The sequence below is a fragment of the Papilio machaon genome, chromosome 8 (genome assembly GCF_912999745.1).
Source record: "Papilio machaon chromosome 8, ilPapMach1.1, whole genome shotgun sequence".
NCBI classification, from domain to species: Eukaryota; Metazoa; Arthropoda; class Insecta; order Lepidoptera; family Papilionidae; genus Papilio; species Papilio machaon.
This window is the reverse complement of record NC_059993.1, coordinates 1964105-1989525: the sequence shown is the minus strand read 5'-3', so window position 1 is coordinate 1989525 and position 25421 is coordinate 1964105. Positions and strand designations below refer to the sequence as shown.

The 25421-nt window shown below is 33.5% G+C and overlaps 5 protein-coding genes across 8 annotated transcripts; 2 read left to right on the top strand and 3 right to left on the bottom strand.

The window, feature by feature from the left end:
• Nucleotides 1-2498: 2498 nt before the first annotated feature.
• On the bottom strand, nt 2499-18025 carry LOC106717456 (angiomotin-like protein 2). Its single transcript, XM_045678871.1, has 18 exons — nt 17946-18025; nt 17584-17750; nt 12375-12550; nt 12009-12163; nt 11618-11822; nt 11257-11471; nt 10903-11089; nt 10618-10767; nt 10082-10190; nt 9490-9635; nt 7586-7725; nt 7038-7256; nt 6786-6920; nt 6515-6639; nt 6310-6432; nt 5939-6024; nt 3687-3920; nt 2499-2906 (listed from the first exon to the last, which is right to left on the bottom strand). Exons 2-18 carry the CDS (start codon nt 17654-17656, stop codon nt 2646-2648), a joined length of 2739 nt encoding a protein of 912 aa, XP_045534827.1. The 5' UTR covers nt 17657-17750; nt 17946-18025; the 3' UTR covers nt 2499-2645.
• LOC123721175 (putative protein TPRXL) lies at nt 13433-17076 on the top strand. 2 transcript variants are annotated; one of them, XM_045678872.1, is made up of 2 exons: nt 13433-13723; nt 14249-17076. In XM_045678872.1, the coding sequence occupies exon 2, from the start codon at nt 14252-14254 to the stop codon at nt 16589-16591; it is 2340 nt and encodes a 779-aa protein (XP_045534828.1). In that variant the 5' UTR covers nt 13433-13723; nt 14249-14251; the 3' UTR covers nt 16592-17076. The 2 variants fall into 2 exon arrangements, with proteins under 2 accessions (XP_045534828.1, XP_045534829.1); XM_045678873.1 differs by lacking the exon at nt 13433-13723 and having other exon boundaries at nt 14094-15019; nt 16047-16120.
• A 2052-nt stretch (nt 18026-20077) lies between the features above and the next one.
• On the top strand, nt 20078-20847 carry LOC106717457 (rhodanese domain-containing protein CG4456; the record flags this gene model as incomplete). Its single annotated transcript, XM_045679049.1, has 4 exons — nt 20078-20105; nt 20214-20414; nt 20493-20655; nt 20726-20847. Coding segments are annotated over 4 exons (444 nt in total), but the record flags the coding sequence as incomplete, so codon positions are not given.
• Nucleotides 20848-21047: 200 nt separating this feature from the next.
• Nucleotides 21048-23332, bottom strand: LOC106717460 (rhodanese domain-containing protein CG4456-like). 3 transcript variants are annotated; one of them, XM_045678981.1, is made up of 4 exons: nt 22978-23058; nt 22262-22486; nt 21565-21727; nt 21048-21275 (listed from the first exon to the last, which is right to left on the bottom strand). In XM_045678981.1, the coding sequence occupies exons 1-4, from the start codon at nt 23042-23044 to the stop codon at nt 21224-21226; spliced, it is 507 nt and encodes a 168-aa protein (XP_045534937.1). In that variant the 5' UTR covers nt 23045-23058; the 3' UTR covers nt 21048-21223. The 3 variants fall into 3 exon arrangements, with proteins under 3 accessions (XP_045534937.1, XP_045534939.1, XP_045534938.1); XM_045678983.1 differs by lacking the exon at nt 22978-23058 and adding an exon at nt 23065-23332 and having other exon boundaries at nt 21050-21275; XM_045678982.1 differs by lacking the exon at nt 22978-23058 and adding an exon at nt 23183-23332 and having other exon boundaries at nt 21051-21275.
• Nucleotides 23333-24078: 746 nt separating this feature from the next.
• Nucleotides 24079-25305, bottom strand: LOC106717459 (peroxiredoxin). The gene is made up of 4 exons (XM_014511329.2): nt 25060-25305; nt 24874-24991; nt 24386-24791; nt 24079-24241 (listed from the first exon to the last, which is right to left on the bottom strand). Exons 1-4 carry the CDS (start codon nt 25220-25222, stop codon nt 24185-24187), a joined length of 744 nt encoding a protein of 247 aa, XP_014366815.1. The 5' UTR covers nt 25223-25305; the 3' UTR covers nt 24079-24184.
• Between the last annotated feature and the right edge of the window lie 116 nt (nt 25306-25421).

Below are 25421 nucleotides of genomic sequence, written 5' to 3'. Positions count from 1 at the left end.
AAAGATACCAGATTATAATGCAAATAAATAAATTTTTATATACTTAACTACAAAAAGAACTTTTATAAAAAAATCTATTCAAAGAATTGTTCAAGTAACACTTAATTGGAATGTCAACAGGACTATTATATAAAATTATGAATCTTCCGACAGAGTAAACAGTTAACTTTATCTTATCGTACAAGTGACGATAGGTTCTATGAAATTAACAGTCAAAAATTTTATATGCTCAAAAATTCTATTAAAATAAATTCCGACGAATACAAGCTTCCCTGAAAACATGACCATTATTAAAATAATGTGAATTCGATCGAATTTGTGTGTGTGTATGATGAAATTTTTAACATTTTTGCAAACCACACCCGCTCAAAGGTTGCAATTTATTCAATATGCAGGAAGATTACAATATTTTAACAAAGATACACACAAATATTTTATGTAGGATATAACTAGGTTATAATACACAACATATTATACTGCATAGTGAGAGACTTGGTACAAATTACGTTTGTATACACATAAGCTTGATGTCATTTGGCGTCCTCATTTCGCGCGCATCGTGCGGAGTGCGGTGCGGTGGCGTGCCGCGCTGCACGTTGCGCAAGCCGGCCGCGCGAGGTCGCCGCCTGTCCTCATTCGCGCGCTCTCCGTACAAATGTCAGGATCAAGGTCGCAAAATATCGAATGAATTTATTCCCTTATATAGATTACATTATTTGTCTCTGTATAATTCAGTTTTAATGCTAGTTCCAGATTTTATAAATATAATTATATCAAATTTTAATGTCATCTGTTAAAACGTGAAGTTAATTACGCTGATAATACTGAATTTGATTAATATGTAAGTAGTATATATTTTTTTAGTAAATAATTTTGGGAAGTTTTCAAGTTTTCTATTGGCGGTTGTTGGTCCCACACCTTAGTTTAGATAAAACCGAAATCTATATATATAAAAGAAAGTCGTGTAGTTACACTATTTATAATTCAAGAACGGCTGAACCGATTTGGCTGAAAATTCATGGGTATGTAGTTGAGAACCAGGATACGGACATAGGATACTTTTTATCCCGTTTCCTTTTTTAAATTCCGTGGGAACGGAGTCGCGGGCAAAAACTAGTATTATATACGATAAAAATGTAGGAAACATTTAAATAAAAGACAGTATAATTCTACAATAATTTTATTGTACTATAAACCAATCGATGGAATCTACGTAAGCTGTTTAGTGAGGATATAATTTTCAAGTAAAAAAAAAACTATAAGAAATTAATAAAATGTTACAATGGATACATAGTACATTGTTCAATTCTGGGATTCAGTCTTTACATAATCTATAATGTAATAAAAATCTTTACGCGAAGGTGTAATGTAAATCTTTTGATCAACTAAACAAATAATTGGACGGTGTAAAAAAACATACATTAAAAAGTCAAACACTCGATTTAATCACTAATTAAAATTTATTCATACATTTATTTATAATATTTTAAGACCAAATAATGTAATTTAAATGTCTAAACGTCGAATAAAATTTATAATTTTTCGTTTCAACATCAATTGTTCGTATTAAATCGATAATCGTTTTATTCGATAGTTATGTTTAAATAAATCAAACACTAAATACCAATTCGATCGTATTATTATCAAACACACAATAAAACTTACAAACAGACAATCAGCAGGCTATTTCAAATCCACTCGAAAACATCGTTTACAAACAATTTCTAATAAAAATAGATGCAACGAATTTCGAGTTTCTACCAAATACATAAATTCATTCCATTGTATTTGGTTATGTATGACGGTACAGTGGTATTTGCTGGCGGTAATCCTTTAAATAAGAATTCTTTAAACAACTTGAACAACTTGTACGCTTAGAATCAATAGAGGTCGGATGTTTTTCAAACTGCATACTATATAAAAGTCAGGGGTACAAGCAACATATTCTTTATTCGTAACAAAGGGATTAGTTTTTTTCATTGCAAAGACAATTTGTAACTGGAACATCGCGAACGAAGGTGACTGTACCTATAAAGTTATCAGACATTATTTCACTGTATTTTTAATATAGAAAACTAATAACAATAAAAACAGACTTTACTTTTATTTGTGACTTAAACATGCATTCTTCGGTAGTGTGAAATGATTTTCCGTATCTCAATGAGACAGAAATACTAACGATTTTTTTTTACAAATTTCAAACATCATACATTTACTTTGATAATTTTAGCATAACTAGGTCGAGATAATAATGGACTAATAACCAATTAGTTCAAATTATCAACAACTTGTATGTAGGTTATATGTGCATTTTTCAAGATTAAAAAAATATTTATCAATCGAAAAAGAAGTGAAATTTTTATACATAAAAAAAACCAAACCTACATTATCTTAATTAATATATTTTTTTAAAATATTCAATTCTTATTTTTAACATCGCGACTTATTAGAACTCTATCGTAAAATTACTGAGAATTTTCAAGTAGGTATCTTGGGCTTTGTAAGTGAATTATTACTTTTTATATTTATTTTAATGAGCAATTTTGGTGTCTAGAATTAATAACAGTGTGTTTATTTTTGTTAAAACTAAAACAATATTTTGTAGCATTGAACGACATTGCATAATGCTATCCTACATCAATCGGTTAAAACTGTATTCTGTAATGGTGTTGTGGTCGTTTATTATCTTTCGCTGATTCAGCGGATCTTCTGCGTGCGGCGGCGTACACGGCCAGCTTGGAGGGCGAGGGTAAGCTGGAGTCCCGCGGGCGTACCAGGGACTCCCGGGACTCCGCCGCGGGGAGCGACGCCGATGTCGGCACAGAGGGCAGCTTGCGCACCGTGTCGTACGGCAGGGGGGAGCTACGAGATGCAGTAGATGCTATCGAACCTGATCCATCCGAATCCTAAAAAAAGTCAAAGATTATTGTGTTCTTCTCTTGGTGTATTAACAGTTTTCATTGTGTTTAAGGTTTTAAATACTCCGATTAGTTAAGTGGTCACCCTTAGTGAAGATTTTGTATGAGAGATGAACAATAGGAGTTTCCCTAATGGATTAATTAAAGACGGAGTGTGACAGAGAATCTAAGAATCTATAACCTTTGTGTTTATGAACGCATACTAGTATCTATTTGTATTTTATGTCCAGGAAGTCGTTTCAATCAATCATTATGAGGGAGACATTTAGTAACGTATCAACACAATAGGTACTTTTAAAAAATATGCAGAATTATAAATGTATCTAATAATATATCTGCGTAATTATAAGTGTTAAAGAAACCAAACACCGAGAGAGAATCGTCACTTTCACTAGGTCGGTGAGGCGGGGCATACGATTTCTTATGCATGCATTTGTCAAGGACGCGGCTCACATGTGTTCTATACTGCGCCCACGTCACCAAATAAAATACGTTCATTTATTTTATTGCAAGAAAAGTTTTATTTTTTACCGTTAATAAAATTTATAAGGAAACGTATTTTTTTAAGTGCCAACTTTCCTTCACCGAATTCCACAATTCAGTTGTAATTGTAAAAAAATATTATAATTCAATGAATTGCGGTTAAGAATAAATATTTGCAACTTTTATAAACTCTTTCATATTACTTTAATTTTTCCATACAACTTTGGATCGTCAAAATAGTAGATTTTATTGAGAGACTATTTCTCTTTTATTTGCAAATCTCACCTTCCTGTTGTTGTGTTCGAGCCTGTCGTATCTGGTGTTCCTGGCGGAAGGCTTGCGCGGTGGACGGGGTAGGGCGGAGGGTGGCGGCGGCAAGCTGGCAGCGCGCGTCTGCTGTGAAGCGCGTCCCTGCCGCTCCAGCAGCAGCGCCTCCTCTCCGCCACCCCCACCCCGAGCACCACCAGTGCGGCCCCCCACTCCCACCCCACCCAACCCGGGGAAACAGCATAGGCCGCGCTATAGATGCATATTACATTATGAAAGCTATTTATTTGTAAATAGTAGAGATGGAAGATGAATTCTTTTTGTATTCTTTGTTAGGAAAATCTCGCACAAACCAAAGCAATTAATAAATACTCTTACTTACCTGTATGAGAAAAATGCTTCACGTCCATAATTTTTTAAGTTACTCCAATATGAGTGGCCATAGTTCATTTTCATTACGAACATAAATCTCTTAATGTGAGGAGTACGAAACATTAAGTAGAGTTTTTTCATCTCTTATTGGAGCAGTGTATTCGTTATTTCAACTAAACACTTCAAACAAAGCATGTTAATGAGGCAACAACACTCTAATGCAGCCTGCAAATTTTTTTAATGAAAACGGTTACATTTTTCCTTTATTATAATTATTTTTGACGCAAAAAAGCTGACGTGTTAGGAAACTAGTAAAACTACAACAAACAAAACATCATTTTTTATTTTTTTTAAACATGCATCCCTTTTTAGAAAATATATTGATTACATAATTATTTAAATTAAATAACCTTTTTTGTATACATTGCATTAAAACATCTTAACTTAAATCAGAAAGCCTCGGAATTATACTGTTATACGAAATATGAAAGATACATTTTGTATACAAAAACACCTTAAGTTTACCTTTTGTATAAAAGATAAAAAAGGCACTATACAGAAAAAAGCTGCCTATAATATACAAAGATAGTCAATAAAGTATCAAGATGTACTATTCCATAGGCTTTTTTTCAGATATAATTTTAAATAGACAATAAATACGTTATTAAAAAAAAACTTACACCTAATTTACATTATATACAGTGTCAAAAACATAAGAAATTTCAAACACATCTTGATCCCAACTTTGGTATTACTGTAGTGACCAATATTATATATTCTTTTTTAATACTTGAGAAAAGATCACTTCGAGTAATTAGTTGCTAGGACTAGTGGAGTATTCGCGAGATTCCGTTACTCAATATTAAATTATTGGCACTGATACTTAATATATACCACATGTATACTACCAGTATACCAAATGTATACTACATGTATACTATTTATACCACCTGTATTATGATAGAACACCACATTAAGGCACTTTTAATATCATCAATTAAAACAAAATTTGACATACAAATTTTTTAGATCTATTAACGAGTTTTGTGATTCGTAACTTTTTAATTATCAAATATTTCTACTTATAGTTTACAATTTAAATTTGCAAAAATACAACAACTCAACAGTTTTACAAAATCACATTAATTTTATAATATTTTCATCGATAAATTTATTTAAAAAAAAAAACAAAAAAAAAATGCGAGCCGTCATGGGACGCCTGGTAGATGTGAAACATCGTGTGTGTACAAGTAATATGCATAAAAGATAATATTATTCAAATAAAATATATGTATACCTCAGTATAGCGTGGCGACCCGTCGCCACGGCAAGCGTCGCCACGCCAACAATTCGGTTTACAAGTGAGCTTATAGATGTTTCACATCAAAAATCTTTCTATAATAAAATTAATTGTGACATTATTTTCATAATTATAGGGCGAATTGTTAGAAAGCTTGTTAGATTAAAAATCACTTCACACAAATGTAAAATCACACAAAACACGAAAGCTCAAGTATTGAAGGAATGTTGTTATAATAAAATAACAAAAACGGAATGTATACAGTGATGTCTGAATTATACGAACTTGGTATATGTCTGTTGTTGGATATACAAGTAGAAATTAATTGTAATATAAAATGTTAAAATAAATAATTATAGTACTTAAATGGAACGCCACTTAAACACTTTCTTAGACACGTTAACTTAGAAATGCAATACTAGCAGTCGCTTAAACTCATTAGTGGAAATTGGGCTTAAGGGATAGTGACCAGCACATAATTTAGTAACACCGTGTCACGTTAGATAAAGGTAGACTGTGTGTATTGTCAGTAGTAATTGTGTCGTGGCGTGTCGCAGTTGGTGGGGGGCGAGGTGGTGGGGGCGGGCAGGTAACTCACAGCGGGCACGGGTGGTCTCTCCAGACGTGATTCCAGCGCCGCCAGCTGCTCGTCCAGTCGCAGTGATGTGCTGTCGAAACCGCAACCTGAGAAGCACACACAACATGTACATACAAATGTTTAACAATACAATGACGGAATATCCTACACTGATCATTCTAGAGGCCTAATTCTAGTAGTTTTTTCCTTCCCTTTTCTTATAAGGAAAGGATGGGAAGGGGAAATATTATATTTCTGTGTGTTTCCTCCTCCAACGATCAAAGGTAGACAAAGCATTTGCAATTACAACATTAGCGAGAAAACTCTGTAGGTATATTTATTAAGTAATTTAACTACAGTAAGTGTAAGAGTGAGTGAGATTGCTTTATTACCGCTGGCGTTGTCGTTATGTGGCGAATAGTTCCTGCGCGCCAGATGGCGATATCGCGAAACGCCACCGCCCACTGAGCCCACACCTTCCGCGCTGGAGAACGACGCACCTGACGACAGGCCCACTGTAAAAAAATATGACAAAATAGCATAGCATATATTTTTTACACTTTTTTTTACCAAATTTGAGCTAAATTTGTCTCTTACCAAGTTCCTCTCGGCTAGAATTGTTACGTAAAGATGCACCGCTGTCGTATGCGGCGCTAGTGTGCTTCTGCAGCACCTTGATCATGGCGTCGCGTTCTGCCACCTTAGATTCCAACTCCTTCACTCTGCAACATAAAAGAAAAGAACCAATAACAATAAATATTTTTTATAGTTTTACCACAATTATAATCATGAATTTTGATAATTTACTTTATGATTAAGTGTCGTTATCAAAATATATCGAGTATATATTTGTGTCGATATTTGTTACCTGCTCTCTAAATCAGCCACCTTCTTCTGTGCGGAGTGCAGCTCGTCCATGTGCCGGATCTTCTCACAGCGCGCCTCCGCCATCAGCCGCTCGGACTCCGCTGACGTCTTCTCCAGAGCTGCTATTTTTACGTCTCTGAACAAAATGAATATCAACATTATTTAAAACAAGTCAAAATATGTAAGTTTATTCAAGTTACAATAATCACATGTAATTTTTAAACAAAGCACATAGAACTTGAAAGTACTGTACTTAGGTATAGAGGCTGCGGATACGGCGGCCTGTCTCAGCGCCGCCTCCTCCAGGTAGCGCTGCTCCCACTTGGCGCACTCCCCCTCCAGCGCCAGCAGCCTTTCATCACGCTCGCGGACTTGCCTCCGCAGCTCCGCCTCCCCCGCCCCGCCCCCCGCGGCCCCGCCCACACCACCTCCCGCCCCGCCCCCACCACCTCCGCAGTTGCACTCGCGTTTACTGCACAACATATACATACTTTACTCCTTATTTCACACTCTTTTTATATTGAAAAAACTAGCGCTTCACCACGATCCCACATGATGAAGTCTAAAGATGGTACACGCTAGCTTTGTAAATGCCTATTCACTCTACTTTCCACTTACTCTCTACTCATTGTCCTTTCTTACTTGTATAATTTGGCAAAGTGAATTGTCTTTTTATCCATCCATCGGCTGCTTGTAATAAAGGAAAATTATCATATAAAAAACCATTTTTTAAAAATTTCTAGAATTGTGTATGTATCATGTATAATGTCTAAATATGTATGGATATTGATGTAGTTTTACCGCAACGTCTGCAGCTCCTTCTCAAGCTGTGCGCGAAGCTTGCGCTCGGTGTGCTCGCGACGGTCTGAGGCCTGCTGTAGTGAGGCCAGAGCACGCTGAAGTCCCAACACACGCTCTACATAACCGCTCGCATGACGACACTACAAACATATAATAATAATAATAATGTTTATTTAATTCAGACTACAAAGATCCATATTATTATACTAGGGTTAGTAAAGACTTAATAAGTAATGTTAGTAACAAAAATAAAGAGAAAAAATAAATAAAACAAAATAAACTATAAACTATTCGTGACCGGGATATGGTTGTTACTCAGTGATACAAGAATACGCTAGTCTACATGTATATTTATCCAGCGAGCCAGCATCACTGAGTCCCACCTATCCAACAATGCATTCAGGATAACGTTATGGCTGTCACGCATTCGGCGCAGTAAGGAGGCGCAGCGCTTTCGCTATATATAAATACTATTTTATTAACTAGCTGTCGCCCGCGACTTCATCTGCATGGAACTAAATTAAAAAAAACTTAATATGTAGCCTATATGTTCTTCTAGATTATGTTTTATATCAATACTAAATTTAATTAAGGCCTTTCTGGAGATAACTTCAAACAAACATCATTATCCATCCATCCATCCAAGAAACGTCAAAACTGAAATATGTCAAAAATAAGAATCTAAATTGTTCAAACTTTCGTGAGACATCATAATTAATTAATTAAGAAACGGCTTAACTTACGTTTGATCGTCCGGTGACGGCACCGACTAGTTTCGAACCCATCGGGGGTCCATCTTCAGGGCGAGTGTTTAATCCGAAGACTTCGCGGTCGCGTCGCGTCTCGCACTGGTGCGAGACGCGACGCGACCGCGACCGGAGTTAAGCCGTTTCTTAATTAATTAATAAGAATCTATATATATAAAAAAAGTCTTGTTAGTTACACTATTTATAACTCAAGATCGGTCGAACTGATTTAGCTGAAAATTGATGGAGAGGTAGCTTAGAACTAGGAGACGGACATAGGAACTTTTTTTTTATCTTGTGTGCATTAGTTTTCATTACGCACGAACGGAGTCGCGGGTAAAAGCTAGTATTCTATGAAGTGTCCAAAAAGGCTGAAGTAAAAAGGCTGTATACAACCCCGAGGCCGCAACAATAAGAACCTTCTCCTGACAATAACAAACACAACAAAAAAAAGTGAAATTGGTCCACCGTTCACGTGATAGCGTGACCAAAGGATATAAGGATTCATTTTTGTATATATAGATATATAAATTACAGATCATAAAAGTAAAAGATATAAAATATATCATATGATTACAAAATCTCAATATAGAAATTGTTTACACAAAATGATTTAATTAAAAATGAGCACACAATATACATATATACATTTTTAGTCAAAAAATTCTTCATAGTCATACAGAGATTTCTGTATAACTCATGAATTTAATCTATTTTTAAATGAGTCGAGGCTGGTAGCCGTGACGTGGTCCGACAGACCCCATTACATATTGCATTAGACTCACTCATTTAAAAAAAAACACAAGAAATAATAAGCTTAAAAGAAAAGGATACGAAAAAGTAGAGAAAACAGAATGAGATAGAGAAATCGAACAAAGAATGAATTGGTAATTTCTTTTAAAAGAAGTAGTGGCAAAAGGAGTCAGAAGACAATAAGTGGAAGGAGCAAGAGGGGGTGAAAGGGTCATCATCATTATCAGCTCACTATACGTCCCCACCGAGGGGCTCGGAGCCTACCCCAAGTAAGAGGTGACTAGGTCATAGTCAACCACAGCCAAGTGCGGGTTGACTTCGCACATATCATTGAATTTCTTCTCAGATATGTGCAGCATCACGATGTTTTCCTGGTGAAAGGGTGAGGTGAAATAATGTACATACCTCCTCCTCTAGACGTACGACGTTTGCTTGTGCGTTGGTGAGCGCTGTGTCGAGGATGTCAATGTGAGTGCGCTGCTCCTGCAGTGTGGCGCGCTGGGCAGACATCTCTATCTCCTGCCGCTCCTTGGCACAAGCCAGCTCCTTGTCTAACAACAACAATAATAAACGTTGATTTATCATTATCTTACGTCTTACTAATATTATAAATGCGAATGTTTGGATGGATGGGTGTTTGTTTGAAGGTAACTCCGGAACGGAATGGATCTAGATCAAATTTGGCATAGATGTAGAACATAGTCTAGAAGAACACATAGGCTACTTCTTAAGTTTTTTTTTTTAATTCCGCACGGACAGAGTCGCGGGCGACAACTAGTAAATTATAAATGCGAATTTTTAGATGCATGGATAGATGGATGGATGTATGGATAGATGTTTATTACAAGGTATCTCCAGAACGGTTGCATGGATCTCGCTGATATTTGGTATAAATTTAGAAAATAGTCTGAAAGAACACATAGGCTACAAATTAAGTTTTTTTTATTTCACACGGACGAAGTCGCGGGCGACAGCTTATTTAATATGAGCATTATACTTTGTGTGATGAGCTGTGCGATGAGCATCTCCCTGTTCTGCAACTCCTTGCGTAGAGCCTCCGCGTTACTGTCGCTCTCATTGCGCACACCCTGAGACACTAGCTCCACCTACACACAACATTTTACACTTTAAAACTAACGAGATTTGATAACTGACCTAAAAAAGTATGCCAAGGCATTTACTACAAATACGTATAGTATATTAATAAAGGAAATTTAGTAAACTAGACCTTGAAAGACCTATAAATCATCATCACTTGATAGAGACAATACTGGCGCTAGTGTAGCAACTTAGTACTAACTCGTGTTAGCAAATATAATCTGTGGACTGGCTGCACTAACCTTTATACATAGACAGGCTATAAACTGTTGTATTTTGTGCTTATTTGATCATTGCCATTGCAGTTGGTAGCAGTGGTGAGGATTCGAAGTAATAATAAGAGTAAAATTAACCATCAGGAATTTCAGCAGACGCATTTAATTCGGAGCTGTGCAAAAACAATCGTTTCCAAAACATTTATAGAGAGATCAGTACCTGTTGTTTGAGTGCTCTGTTGAGATCGTGCAGTCTGCGGCAATCCGCCTGCAGACGCAGACGCGCCGCACGCTCCAGCCTCTCGCGTCTCTCACAAGACCCCACCAGCTCCTCGTGAGCGCGGCGCACCTTCTCCACCTCCTCCTCCAACTGTACAAGTGTAAATAGAACTAAGGATATTGTGAAACTAAGAAACCATCCTAAGAACCAACTAAACAGAAACCATTGCCCAAAGATTCATGACTGCTTTATCAAACCTATAGAATGATCTTGATTGTACTCTACCTTTGTGGTCTTGGCGACGCGTTCGCAAGCGTCGACGAGTTGTCTCTTCAGCTGGTGGTTCTCAGCGGCGAGCGCATCCAGCACCGCGGCGAAGGCATCATCGGACTCCTCCAGCGAGCCCTCGCCGCCGCTGCACCACCCACTAGACTCGGACCCACCCGGCACCGCGCGCACTCCCACACCCACACTGACATACATATATTTACTAACAATTTTTTTATATAATATAATTAAATTAAGATATTCAATTTCAATAGTATATTATGCTATTAACTTTTCAAAAGCAACGTTTTAAGAATAAGACATAATTATTATAAAAGATTTTTCAATAATAGCGTAAAAATCCTTACATACCTGGTGAGATCAGGCTGCGATCTGGAGAGGCTGAGTTTATCCTTGCTGAGCTTGTCCTTGGCGCGGTCGCGGTGTCGCGGGGAGGTGCGGGGCGAGGCGCGCGGCGAGGCGGGTGGCGTGGGCCCGCGCGGGGTCGGCGACTGCGCCACCTCCTTCGCCAGGTGCTTCAGTACCGATGACTGGTTCAGAAAGTCATCCGGGATCTCCGTTATTTCCTGTCACATTATGTTTACATTATAATTTGAGAGAGATGAATCAAACAGTGAACTGTAACTTCATCTAAACTCTATTCAAAGATTCAATCTTCATTGTCCAAAAAAATTAAATCTGAATGAATAAGCCATTGTTAAATTTTTTCTACCTGAACTCCGTGATCCGGTGGGCTAGTATAGATCCTCTGACCGCCAATATCAATATAGTTAGCATTAGTTGTTACAGCTTGTTCTTTATGCATCTTGGGCAATGGTATGCCACTAGGTTTTTTCCCCTCAGTTTTCTTTAATGTATGATATGGAGAAGATTGAGTATTAGGATGTTTAACCTCACTGTTTGTTCGTTCGTGTTCTCTAGAATAAAAATATATCCTTTGATATCAAAGTTTATACTGATTTTAAGTCTTTACTAAGTTTTTTCATTTAAATAAATATGACCTTAGTTAATAAAGAGCTTCAAATTATTTAAATGGTAACAGATTTGTTTGTTTTAGGTTATGTTATAAAAAGTTAGTATAAAAATTTAAAAAAAAAACTGACCGAATCGGCGTTGGTCTTGTAGGCCAAGAATCGTCTTGATTATGAATAATGAGAGTATTGTAAGAAGATGAAGACACATCTAAAGAACTTCTATTGCTGTTGCCGCCTCCTACAGAATCTTTCAGAGAATTACGATTGCTGCCTGTTACACTTTCCTTCAAACAAATTAATACAATAATATAAAATAACACTAGTTTTAAAATAAATTTAAACTCTTGGATGCTATAAGTCTCATGTAGGTCTCATGACCTCACACTATATGTATATGGAGCAAAATATGTGTTTCACTCCCGTTTTGCTATTATGTAAGTGTGTTAAAGAAATAATGTGAATGTGAGTGTTCAAACAAAATCTTTAAAAATATACCTTTAATGAGTTTCTATTATTTCCATTGTTATTGTTTTGACTTTGATTCTCTTGACCCTGAGGTTCAACTCTAGCTGTATGCCGGACGACATAGCGCTCCTCTCTTGACAAATTCTCATTTGATGTAGATACATCTGTCTCACTTCCTGACAGACTTTGTGGGAAACCATTTGACACTGTCCAAATAAAAAACCAGTATCAACAATGACCAGATTAAAACTATACTAACACATTCAGTGCAAATATTAAATTGTTTAAACATTCGTGAAACATAATAATAAATTAATTAAGAACAACTTAACTCACATGCGGTAACAGCACTGACTAGTTTTGACTGAGTGTGAGACGCGACATGACTGCAAAGTCCTCAAAATAAACACTCGCTCTGAAGATGGACCCCTGACGGGTCCGAAACTAGCCAGTGCCGTCACCGGATGATCACATGTGAGTACAGTGCAAATATAGTCATAATCATTGTCATAATTGCACTAAATTTTAGTAAAGAAGTAAACTGGTTATTGATAAACCTTGCCTGGCCAGATTCTTTTCATAGAAAAATTTACATCTATATTATATTTTTATGTCACATAGTGACAATCTGGTCATTGTTCAACATTTGCTTCTACTATAAATGACAAAATAGTAATAAAATTAATAATTACAAATTGATCAGTAATTTATCATAATGATTCTGTGATTTACCATTTATCATTAGTAATTTATCATTACAATCCCACAGTCAAACTATTTATATAGTTTTGTAGGAAACTGTATTAAGTCCTAAAATGTTTATTTCAACTAAGTAAATAATAATAATAAAAACACTATATCCCATTGGAGAAGTTTAAATATTATATTTAATATAAAACAAAAATATATAATATAACATAGATATTTATTGTTCTTATTTGGTAAAAACATATAAAATGGTACAATGCAACATCATATTCAGAATATACTAAAAATTACATTATTTTCCAAATAAGATATGTTTTATAAATAATATATACACTTTATGTGTATTCTTGATCACATAGATTTTTGTATTGTAACATATCGCACCTTTAAAGTAAAACCGTTACTAAACGAAAATTTTCATGAATTGAGTTATCAATGCCATCTATGTAAAATATACGTAAACTACAACATAAACTTGTCATTTTTGTAAAATATTGTATTTTACGCCACCTAGCGGTAAATTAAAGCGTTACTAAACCGAGTTATGATCGGCTCGCGAAATACAATATTGTGTCTATATCAGTAAGAACATGTTCGTAGAAGAGTGATAACGGAAGTTTAAAGTAACAGTGTTATTATTTGGATAAACACGGCTGTAAGTCACAGAAAAGGTAAGTTGTTAATTTGTTTTAATAGGAAAAGTGTTTCAATTTGTTTAAACACAGTTTTTGTGTTATGAAATTACGCAATTCATAATAAAATTTCATTGATAAAATGTTACTGTTTGTATATTCACAGTTTGCTTTTTATTTTTTTAGGTATTATTCCAATAACGTTTATCTATAAAGAGTAACCATTTGTTTAGTTACAGTTTTACAATAAGTAAAGAGTAAATTAAATCATATCCTTAATTACAATAGTGGGACATTTATGTTAGTCACAGTTTATTTCTCTACGTAACGTAAGTTTGCATAAAAATTTTAGAAGTAAAATATTACATTTTGTTTAAATTCCATCTAGTATTAAAATTTACTTCATAGTTTATGAAACAGTTAATAATAACGTTACACATTTCTTTTAGTATCACTTTACTACTAATATAAATAAAAGTTGTACTTAAAGTAACTAAATTTATTTAAGTTAAAATGTCAATCATAATAATTATACGATAATAATAATAAAACCACTTGCTTCAGGTCATGGCGTATTTACGGAACCCACGTTTGTCACGCATTTTGGAGGCTATGGAATCTAAGAAAGATTCCGTAAGTACTGAAAACCCCAAACTAATATCCATGGACGACCTGGATTATAATTTTTCACGCGATGCAAATCCGATTACTGTCGATACTTGTAGATCTCCTTCTTTATTACAAGAACAAGCACTACCTCAGTCCGTTAGTCATACTATGGAAGCTGATGTTCAACCAGTTGATGACGGAATACCAAATCCATATTTGAGCGGTACTGGTTTTCAAGAATTAACTCCAGAAGAAGACCTTACCAGACCAGGTCCTAGCAGTAGACCAAGATCCAATTCAACTAGCTCGAAATCATCTTCAAGTTCATCATCAACAAGTTCATCTTCATCATCTTCATCTAGTGCGTCTGAATCGGGTAAGGACTTTTCCCCTGATGAGGCAGATTGTGATCCTGATTATGTACCAGCAACCCCACCTAGGCGTGTATTATTTAGCCCCACTCCTCAAAATAGTATCTCTGTACAACTAGTTGAAGAAAATAATTTGGGTCCTCCAGAACAAAACAGAACTCCGAACAAACGAAGGCGTAAAGGATTTCCAAAAGCATCCGTGAGGCAAGATGCTAAAAGACTTCGTAATAGTGGGCAACAATATACTTCTGTGTCCCAGTTAAAAAAAGTCATGCCAAAGAAGCAGATAGGACCCCCATGTGGGGAAAAATGTAGACTAAAGTGCAGCGAATTGATCAAACAGGAAGACAGAGAAATTATTTTTGACAATTATTGGAAAATGGGAGATTTATCTAGACAAAGAGATTATATTGCAAAGTGTATTAATGTTATTACACCTAAGTATCAATATAAAGTACATAATAGCAATAGAGGACCCAAACATTCATTTTCATTCGAGATTAACAATATTAAGCATCGTATCTGTAAAACATTCTTCAAGAACACATTGGCCATTAATAATCGACCTATTGCAACTGTAATAGCAAAAAAGAACCAAGCGGGAACGATTGAAGAAGAAAAAAGGGGTAAACATGGAAAACAGTACAAAATAAGCTCAGATATAATTAAAGGAATAAAAAACCACATAGACTCAATCCCAAGAATTGAATCTCATTATGTAAGACAACAAACGACTCGTGAATTTATTGATGGGGGTAAAAACCTTACAGATCTTTATACCGACTACCAAACACAATGCTTGAGTGATGGTGTTGAAGCTGCTAAAATTCATACATATAGAAAAGTGTTTAATGAAGATTACAACATTGGCTTTCACACACCTAAAAAAGACCAGTGCGAACTATGCATTAGCTTTAAAAACGCTGTTGATAAAACAATAGAATTACAAAACAGATACGACCAACACCAGCTTGAAAAAGAATTATGTCGCCAGGAAAAGTCAAATGACAAAACAATGGTTAAGGAAAACTACATTGTTGCCTGTTATGACCTCCAGGCAGTGTTGCCTCTTCCGAAAGGAGATGTTTCTACTTTATATTACAAGTGTAAGCTCAATGTTTGTAATTTTACTATAAGTGAATTAGCGAAAGACTATTGTGATTGTTTTGTCTGGAGCGAGGTCGAGGCATTAAGAGGAGCTAACGAAATAGCAACGTGTGTTTGGAAGTATTTGACAAAGAGGGCATCAGAAATAAATGACAATAATTTACGAATCACATTTTATTCTGATAATTGCTGTGGTCAGCAAAAGAATAAGTTTATGTTTTCTATGTATTTATATGCCTTATCTGTTCTTAAAATTAAGTCTATTACGCACAAATATTTAATTAGTGGGCACACACAAAACGAAAACGATTCTGTTCACTCTGTGATAGAAAAAGCCGTTAAAAAGTGCTTACGTTCTGGTCCTGTGTACACACCAGATCAATACGTGGCCATTATCAGAACTGCACGAAAGAAAGGCAATCCTTACAATGTTACCGAAATGTGCTATTCAGACTTTGTTGATATAAAAAATCTTACAGAGATATGCGGTGCTCAATTTTCAAAAAATACTGAAGGCGGAACAGTTAAAATGAGTGACATTAAAATAATGAAATTTGAAAAACATCAAGATTTCAACCACGTTGGCATTTATTATAAAACTTCCTACTCGGATACAGATTTCAAAGAAATACAATTCCGTAACAATCGTTCGTCTCGAACACGTACTAGCACTGATCTTCAAGATTTCCAGTTGAAGCCTTTATATCAGTCTAGATTAAAATTAAGTGATAGAAAAAACAGCGACCTAAAGAGTTTAATTAACAGTAATATAATACCACAGAGTTACGCATTGTCATATTACAACAGCATCTTGTTTTAGCAATACTAAAACGAGATGTTATTGTAATAAGACAACTTATTATTGATGATTATTGATTTAGAAAAACAATAAGTATAACATTATTTTTAAGTTTTTTACGAGATTAATTTTTTATATAACATTTTATATGGCAATAGGTTTGCCTCATTATTCTAATTAAGTGATACCTACAAGTCAACATAACTTTGATTAGCCCTGAGTAGCTTTTGTGGATAGGGAAATAATGCTGTGATTGTAACTTTGTTAAATTAAGTAAAATGCTATTTCCAATTGGTTTGTTCCTCGTCAAACTGATTGTAAAAATGTAATAAGATACATAACAAGTAGTTAATATAGTAAGATACGTACATGCTGTGATTTAAAGGTACAAATTTCTCAAGACTGATTGATAAATAACTATGCCAAATGATTGTATGGATCTCTCTTTAAATTATAATAAAACACTATTAATTTTGGAATGTTTTTTTATTTGGTAATATTATAACACCACAGCAAATGCCAACTTTATGATTTTTAATTTAAATGTTAAATAATATTATTGTATTTATGAAATTTTAATAGTTTTCTATTTAGTAACATCAGTTGCACTGTAATTTCATAGTAATATACCATAATGAACAAATTATTAATGGTAAAGTGTTACTATAATAATATAAATCAAAATAAATAATACTGTAAATGAAAAAAAAATTACTTTCGTAAATCACGTGTCATAATGTAAACAGAGATCTATAATAAGACCTCATTAAATGTCTTAAAGAACCCTACACTCAGATTTTATTGACAAAAAATGGTGACTTTTTTCTAATATTGGCTCTCCTGTAAAATTTTATAATTTCGTTTAGTAACGGTTTTACTTTAAAGGTGCGATATGTTTACATTTAACACTATTTGAAAGTAAAAGTGAGAGCATTTACCTTCTTATGTTCAGATATGATTCATAACATTGGAATGCTGTACTTCAGTTCTACTTTCGTAAATCACATACTTACCAGGTTGTTTCTGTGTCCTTTGTATGTTGTTCGTGAATGAAAGGAACCGTCCCGTTGGACGCATGGACCCCATGTTTGATTATTTATGACGATATCAACAGGAAACCATTTCACACTACATCAAAACTTCTATGAATCGACTCTTCTATACACTATGTTTGTAACATCTGCAAGTTAAGTCACTTGTGTTTATTAACACACAACTCATGAATAGAAATAGAATGCAATAAGAAATACAAAGTATGCAGTCGCCAAATGCACACACTGTAAATTGTAACCGTGGTTGTTTAGATCACTTTTTGCCGTTCATTTAACAAAAAAAGAATAACATTGTGTAACATATAAACTTAAAAATAACTTACAATGTTTGAAAGATTCTATTTTATATTAAAATATATTACATATTTCCTCAAGTATTAATCCGATTGCTGAAATCTCAGATGAAGAATTATATAGATTTGGCATGCGCGTTCACCCGTAAGGGACAGATAGAGAGTACTATAGACTATACCTATATATAAGTAAAAGGATTGGGGTTACCAGTTATTTGTTTTGTCCCGAAAATGAATAATTACGATATAATTTAATATAGACCAATTTATATATTCCCAATTAAATTGTAATTAATAAACGTAATAAATATAAAAAACAATGCGTAATTTTTGTTTATGTGACTAAGATTACATAAACAGATTTTTTTAGTAATACTTAGTCAGGTCATAAATTCTGTTACATGTTTAATATAAAATAATTGAAACAAGTTTATTCATTATGTGACCATTTATATACCAAAATGAACTTAACAAAACATAGATTCTTATGACACTAAAGTTTATTCAAAATGACATCCGTGATTTTGAATACAGGCCTTCAATCTGCTCGGCCAGTCGTCTATCACAGCACGAACGAGGTCCATGTCAATATCGGCGGCTGCCTTAATCAAGGATGTCTTGAGTGACTCCAAAAAAAGAATTTCCCGATATTTTTTTCCCGCGTACTGCTTCAACAAAGCGCGGCATCTCTTCAGTCTTAGGTCCATTAGACGAGCATTCAAACGATGTCCTATTTTTCTTCGATATGCACGAAGCCCTAAGTCTTCATAAAAAGCTACAAAAAACATACCAATATTATAGTCATATAATTTTAAATTACTCTGTATATCATTACAGTGAACACTACATGTAAAACTACTTAATATTAAACTATTTTGATTGTAATTTCTAAGAAACAAAATTTACATGGGACAAATTAAAAAGCATACTCTTTAAAATCAACGGGATAAGAAAGTATCAAATATTTAAAAACACAGCATATACCAGAATTAAAAACTCCTTTTGAAATCTGTTGAAAATAGTATAAAAAATGTGAATTGTTTCATTTATATACATTATACATACTATAATTTATTTCCCCTAAATTCAGGGTAATTTTTACAACAAGATGGTGGTATTATTTTTACGGGTAATAACCAACCAATTTGAAAAGAAGTTTAATATGGCCGCTTGTTTCCCAGATCTACAGTATATTATTTGACACAAATGACATCTGCGTTTGGGCGCATAATGTTCGAAAAATACTATTTTATTTTAGCTGATTTTACCCGTATTTTAACATATTAGTTATTACAAAGACTGTAAAGAACAACTAGTTTGTATTTTCTTCCTTATTTTGTATGAATACATGTGAATAAGTGCGTAGTTTCAGTACTTACGAGTGAAAGGTTATGTTTTTCTCTTTTCGCTCACTACGGCTTTTACAACCGACGATACAGCAGTATACCATGTTTTATAAACTTTACCTTACTAAAACTGTAATATCAAAATATTTTTGCACAATTACAGCCACTAAGTACTCACAATTTTCGAAAAATAGCACGAATGTCAAACTTTGCTAGGGACAACCTAGGTTGTTTGTAGGGGACAACCTTTGTTCCAAACAAAGCCCAAACCCTGGTACGCAGAAAAGGACGGAAGATAGTTATCCCTGTCTTTGTCACGTCACAGGAATTGTGTATAACTGTATCTCTCTCACTCACGGTATTATTATTACCGTGTCATAGACTTGGCTGAAATAGATTGAGTTAACCAGCTGTCAGATTAGCTACTTTTTCTTTCTTTATGATTTCCCAAACAATCTGTGCAAAAAATACAGATTATAACAACAGAGACTTGGGAATTTTCAGAGCGCTGCGTATCTGTGCAAATATTTGAAAATAATGAATCTTGAATCCTTAGAGACAGTGACAGCTGACAATTTGACATTAAGTAAAAAATGTATGTATACTTTGGAGCTTGCGAGTTTTAGTTTTGAACTGATTTGAATTTGAAGACTTTAAAACTTTGGAAAATCGTATAGGCGGGATTATTTGTGAAAATCACAAAAAAAGAATCGCTTAGTTTTGTATTTAAAATCAAAAATGTCCCTAAGATTTTTTTCTAGAATGATTTTACCAAATACAATAAATAAATTACAGATGTTGAACATATCTGTATATAATTTACACAAAACCCTACCAACCGTGCGTAAGTTACTTTTTTATCATATACTTTATGACTTAAATTAACTGTCCTATGGTAATTATAACACTAATCGTAACCGCTAACCGCTATTCCTTTATTTTTTTTTTTCAGGTACATTAAGTATAAATTTACCGATAAATACGAACCAGTCAAGACGATTATACTCTGAAGATGCCAAACTTCAAGAAATAATTGTAGACTACGATTATGTAAAAAATGCTACATCAAACAAAAATATTTTAATTGTTGATGTTCGTGAACCAGACGAGATCAAAGAACATGGCAAAATTCCTAACAGCATTAACATTCCTTGTAAGTTGAAATTCTAATATAACACAGTATTGATGTGTAGAGTTGTATATTTATATATTTTTTAAATCTGTTTTCAAGTGGGAAATGTAACAACTGCCCTGAACTCACTATCAGAGAAAGAATTTGAACAAATGTATGGACAAAAAAAGCCATCAGAAGATAAAGAAATTATCTTTTACTGCATGATTGGAAAGAGGTCTGGAATGACACAACAAAATGCTATAAGCATTGGATATAAAAAGTAAGTTTAATTTTTATCATAATGTACTTTAATTTATTCTGTAAATATTTCATAAATGCTTTTGTTACAGTACTAAAAATTATCTCGGAAGCTGGACAGATTGGGCAAGTAAAAATCAGTAGATTATGGTAGTGTTCTACTTAAATATACTATCCATTTTACATGTTTAAAAAAATTAGTCTTGTAATGTTACAAACCATAAATATAAAACATGTTATAAAGAAAGCTATTCTTTTGTTATGTATAATGTATATAGAAAAAGCACCAAGATATATAGGATGAGAAAGCACCTTGGAATATTAAACAATCTTGTTATTCTATAACAACTATTACTCTTATTTTTGTCAATAGTTTATGAAAGTCAAACTTTATTTAAACATAACATTTATCATTGACACACTGGCAAATAACAAGAATAGAACATGTTGGGTTTACAAATAAAATATAGAAAAACAATTTATATGTTTAATTATTTTATTGGTGATGTAAACAATTCATAAATAACACCAGCACAATGTTTATTTTAATTATTTCATATTATGCTTTGTGAATCACACAAAAAAAATTATTATTGCTGTCTACTAGACCAGTCATTCCAGCTACCCAGGTATGTTTTTGAACTGAAACAAAAATAAATGTTAATAAAATAAATTATTTCATCCAGTATGAGTGATTTTTTTTAAATATTAATACTTCAAAATGTTTTTTTTTATTTGTACATTTGACCCCAGATTAGAGTATAAGAACAAAGTTCTGTAACATAACTGTTATTTATAACAGTCAAAGAGTAAGAAATAAGCACTTATTTTACATAAACATCTTATTTATTATTTGACTAAATGGCAATCCACACAAATCTAGGCCTTAAACCTATTTAATATAACAAATATAAAGCAAAATAATACATACTTGGAATATCCAAGTTTCAAAGCTTTATCAAGGGCTTCAGAGGACCGTCTTCCTGACTGACAGTAGAAGATCAACTCATCAGATGACGTTGGCTTGCTCCGCTGAAAATTCTTTTTGAATTCGTCTTCAGACATTGATGTTAAAACATTTTGTACTTGGCCCACTAAATACAAAACATGAGATATATTTAAACAAAGTCAATAAAATAAAAACAATAGTTGCTGAGTAATACAGTTACAGCCTGTAGTATTAACAACCACAAGGCTTTAGTCAAAAATTAAGGTTCCTGTTTATATCTCTGACATCTTACACTAATATTGATTTCAACCAAACCAAACCAAAAATTTCTCCTGATTTTTACTACTTTCTATTCGTTTTTCAGGCATTACTTGTGGCTACTTAAATTGTTAAAACTTTCGTGAGACAATAATAAATTAATTAAGAACGGCTTAACTCAGGTGTGATTGTCTGGTGACGGCACTAACTAGTTTCAGACCTGTCGGGAGTCTATCTTCAGGGTGAGTGTTTATTTTGAGGACTTCACGGTCCGAAACTAGTCTATGCCGTCACCGGACGATCACACGTGAGTTAGCCATTCTTAATTAATTTATTACTTTTGGCATTGTAGAAAGTATCACTCACAGCATGTAGTATAAATTTCAATCAATATTATATTTAAAATAAATAAAACAATTACATGGAATATTTATGCTCGAAGGTATCTTTCCTGTTGCCTTAATTTCATCTATATTCCTAACATCAATGATAACCTTTTCTGGTTGATGGATCACCTTCAGCATGTCTTCGTAACTCACCACTCTCTTGGGATCCACCATTGTGCTATTATTTTTTTTCTTACTGCTGTAATATCTTAATTGATGTGTATATTGTAAGGCTAATGTGTTAAAAGGCTGTAAGACACCTAAAAGTATAGTTACATAGTTGCTAATTCATTCATTGTGTGTATTAATAGAAATGAGAAGCTACAATGAATGCTAGAAGCATACTCCATAACACACATTTCTATAATACTAATATAAAAATTATCCCACAGAGAGTAAAATAGAAGTGATATATTAAAATTACATCAAAAGCTTCCCAATTTAAAGTAACACTGGTCTGCAACAAAATCTTCCAATTTCATGAATATGGAGATTTTATTTCCCTGAATCTATTACTGTTAAGAAATTTTCTATGATTAAAAAAACAATTTTTTTGGAATTCCCAAAGATTTTTTTCTTAAACATTAAAATAGTCTATTCATGTATAAAACTGGTTAAGACTATAACTTAATAAGATCAAGAATATTTTAAACACCTCGGCGGAGAATAGAATAGTGTAGTTAACACCACAAAATAACATCGGACCTATTGCATAAATATAAAATAGAGATATAAATGCAAATATAAATACATTTTCCAGCCCCCAACGATGTTAGTGTTTTCGCAGCATATTTGACTGAAGCTATTAATGCTGACATGGTTCACCAATTTTACTTACTCTAAATCACACAATTGAATACATGTTATTCCGCCTTAAACACACAACACAAATAAAAACACGCAAAACAAGATGTGTACATGCCACGACTGATTTACATTTAAAAAGCAATTTATACCTGCAGACCACTCGCATAAAATACTACTTATGACAGACAATTAAATGGAGAACACAATAAAACCGAGGTGAGTCTTATGTTTATACTTTATAGCGAGACGATCGATCTCACTTCTTGTTGAACCAGAATCGAATTTGACAGTGACAGCAAGTCACTATCATTTGTAACATTGTTATAGGAAAAATTCAAATGTCAAGTAGTACAAAGAGTGCCAGCCAGCTATGATACCCGCCCGTGAATTGGAATAAACGTATCAGTAACGAAAAAGTTTTGGAAAATATATATTATATTTATGCCAATATTCTTTTAAAATTAACTTTTAACTATCAAGAGATATTTCCTAATCCTATTCATCTCCTCCAACGCCAAATCATCACATCTCCTTCCCCACATTTTCATCACCACTGCATGAGAAAAATAAATTATGATTTCGAAACGAATATTTTTATATTTCCAATTTACTGTCTGTCTTCTGTGTGGACATTTTTATATGCTCTTTGGTGGGCGTGGTGTAACTGGTGTATGTAGCATAGAACTTGAGTACATTTTGTACTCAATAAATTTTTAGTTTTAAAAGTTCATAATAAAAGTCCAATATTTTTTTTTAAATTTTAATAAAATAAAGTACCAATGATTCCAAAAATAGCTTTTAGTGTATATCAGTCTTGATGATTGATAACAAAATTTATGAAATAAAAAATATATTGATTAGCTTATCAGAATTATGATAGCAATACTTAAAAATTAAATTACATAAAAATATTTTCTCAATGCCAAGAACTGTCGTGTCCTTATTTAATAATTAAGCAAAAATTGAGTATTTGAATAAGTGATAATTAAAAATTATATAAAAAATATCTCTTATAAACAAATATAATCTTATGATTTTCTATTTTATATTAATTTTAAAACACTGGCTTTAATTAAAATCTGTTACAATGTTATGATAATGAACAAGATTTTGTGACATGAATGTGGCAAAATAAAATTAATAAGAACATGCTAATTTTTTGCCACCTTCTCAAAATATTTTTTCTTTTCAGCTGGGTTAGGGATAATCTGCAAAAGAAAAGAAATTCAACAATAAGTAAATTTAAAATAAATTAATAAATAATAATAAAAAAATTACAAGAACCTTTAAAATTATGTCTTTGCTAATTTCTATTTTAATTTTCTAATAAATGTTATATAAAGTTAACTCACAGTATCTTGGCCTGGTTTCCATCCAGCTGGGCAAACTTCACCATGTTTATCTGTATACTGGAATGCTTGAACTAATCGTAAGGTCTCATCTACTGACCGGCCTACAGGCAGATCATTCATGGTGATCTGTCTCAGTATACCTTTGTCATCAATGATAAACAACCCTCTGAGAGTGTGGCCCACATCTTCTAAGTACACCCCATAGTCTTTAGCTATAGAATGTGTTAAATCACTCAACAGAGGGATATTTACCTTTCCAAGACCACCTTCTTTGCGTGGTGTATTTATCCATGCTAAATGTGTAAAGTGTGAATCAACAGAGCATGCCACTACTTCTGTATTAATTTTCTTAAATTCTTCAATCCTTTCCGAAAATGCTAAGATTTCAGTTGGACAAACAAATGTACTGAAATTAAAAAAAGAGGTAAGCTCTCAAGTTAACTTATAATGAGTTAACTAGTTATACATTTAATGTTTTATGAACTTACAAATCCAATGGATAGAAGAAAAATACTAAATATTTTCCTTTAAAACTAGATAAGGATAGCTGTGTGATCTCCCCATTTACAACTGCAGTTGCCTCCCACTCGGGCGCCGGTTTGGATACTTAAAAGAAAGTTTTACATTTTATAATATATCGCTATCATAAACAGAATAAAGTTCAAAATACGTACTCATTGCTTTAGTAAATTGCAATTTATGATCGATTTTCCTAGCACCGCCGGGGAAAACATTGCCACTTCCAAAGGAATAACAGGAATCACTTTCAAATATAGACGAATTACAAGTGTTTATCGACCATATTATAAATAATATTGCACTACATATCGACTTCATGTTAAAGTAGTACGAATCTCTTTTAAATGTTTAAAAAATATGTAACATCAATGACCGCCAGAATAAAAGTGACCATCTAATCAGGGACACACAGATATCTACTATACTAGTCAGAGACAGATAGGACACTTCAATTCTGTATAGTTTTTACGATTAATTCCACCGTTGGCGCAAAGCGCTAGCGTCGCAAAGATGGTAG

Bases quoted from the DNA above. Each gene is read 5' to 3' on its own strand.
- LOC106717456 (XM_045678871.1), bottom strand. From the start codon at position 17,656: ATGGGGTCCATGCGTCCAACGGGACGGTTCCTTTCATTCACGAACAAC. The intron at 7,257-7,585 runs GTAAAACTACAT...TATGTTGTGCAG, and splicing joins AAGGAGCTGCAGACGTTGCG to TAAACGCGAGTGCAACTGCG. The intron at 6,921-7,037 runs GTACAGTACTTT...CATTTTGTTCAG, and splicing joins TCCGCAGCCTCTATACCTAA to AGACGTAAAAATAGCAGCTC.
- LOC106717459 (XM_014511329.2), bottom strand. From the start codon at position 25,222: ATGAAGTCGATATGTAGTGCAATATTATTTATAATATGGTCGATAAAC. The intron at 24,992-25,059 runs GTACGTATTTTG...CTTTCTTTTAAG, and splicing joins GCAATTTACTAAAGCAATGA to TATCCAAACCGGCGCCCGAG. The intron at 24,242-24,385 runs GTGAGTTAACTT...TTTCTTTTGCAG, and splicing joins GGAAACCAGGCCAAGATACT to ATTATCCCTAACCCAGCTGA.
- LOC123721175 (XM_045678872.1), top strand. From the start codon at position 14,252: ATGGCGTATTTACGGAACCCACGTTTGTCACGCATTTTGGAGGCTATG.
- LOC106717460 (XM_045678981.1), bottom strand. From the start codon at position 23,044: ATGTCAGCATTAATAGCTTCAGTCAAATATGCTGCGAAAACACTAACA. The intron at 21,728-22,261 runs GTAATTGTTTTA...TTTTGTATTTAG, and splicing joins TTCGAGCATAAATATTCCAT to TGGGCCAAGTACAAAATGTT. The intron at 21,276-21,564 runs GTATGTATTATT...TTTTTGTTTCAG, and splicing joins TTGAAACTTGGATATTCCAA to TTCAAAAACATACCTGGGTA.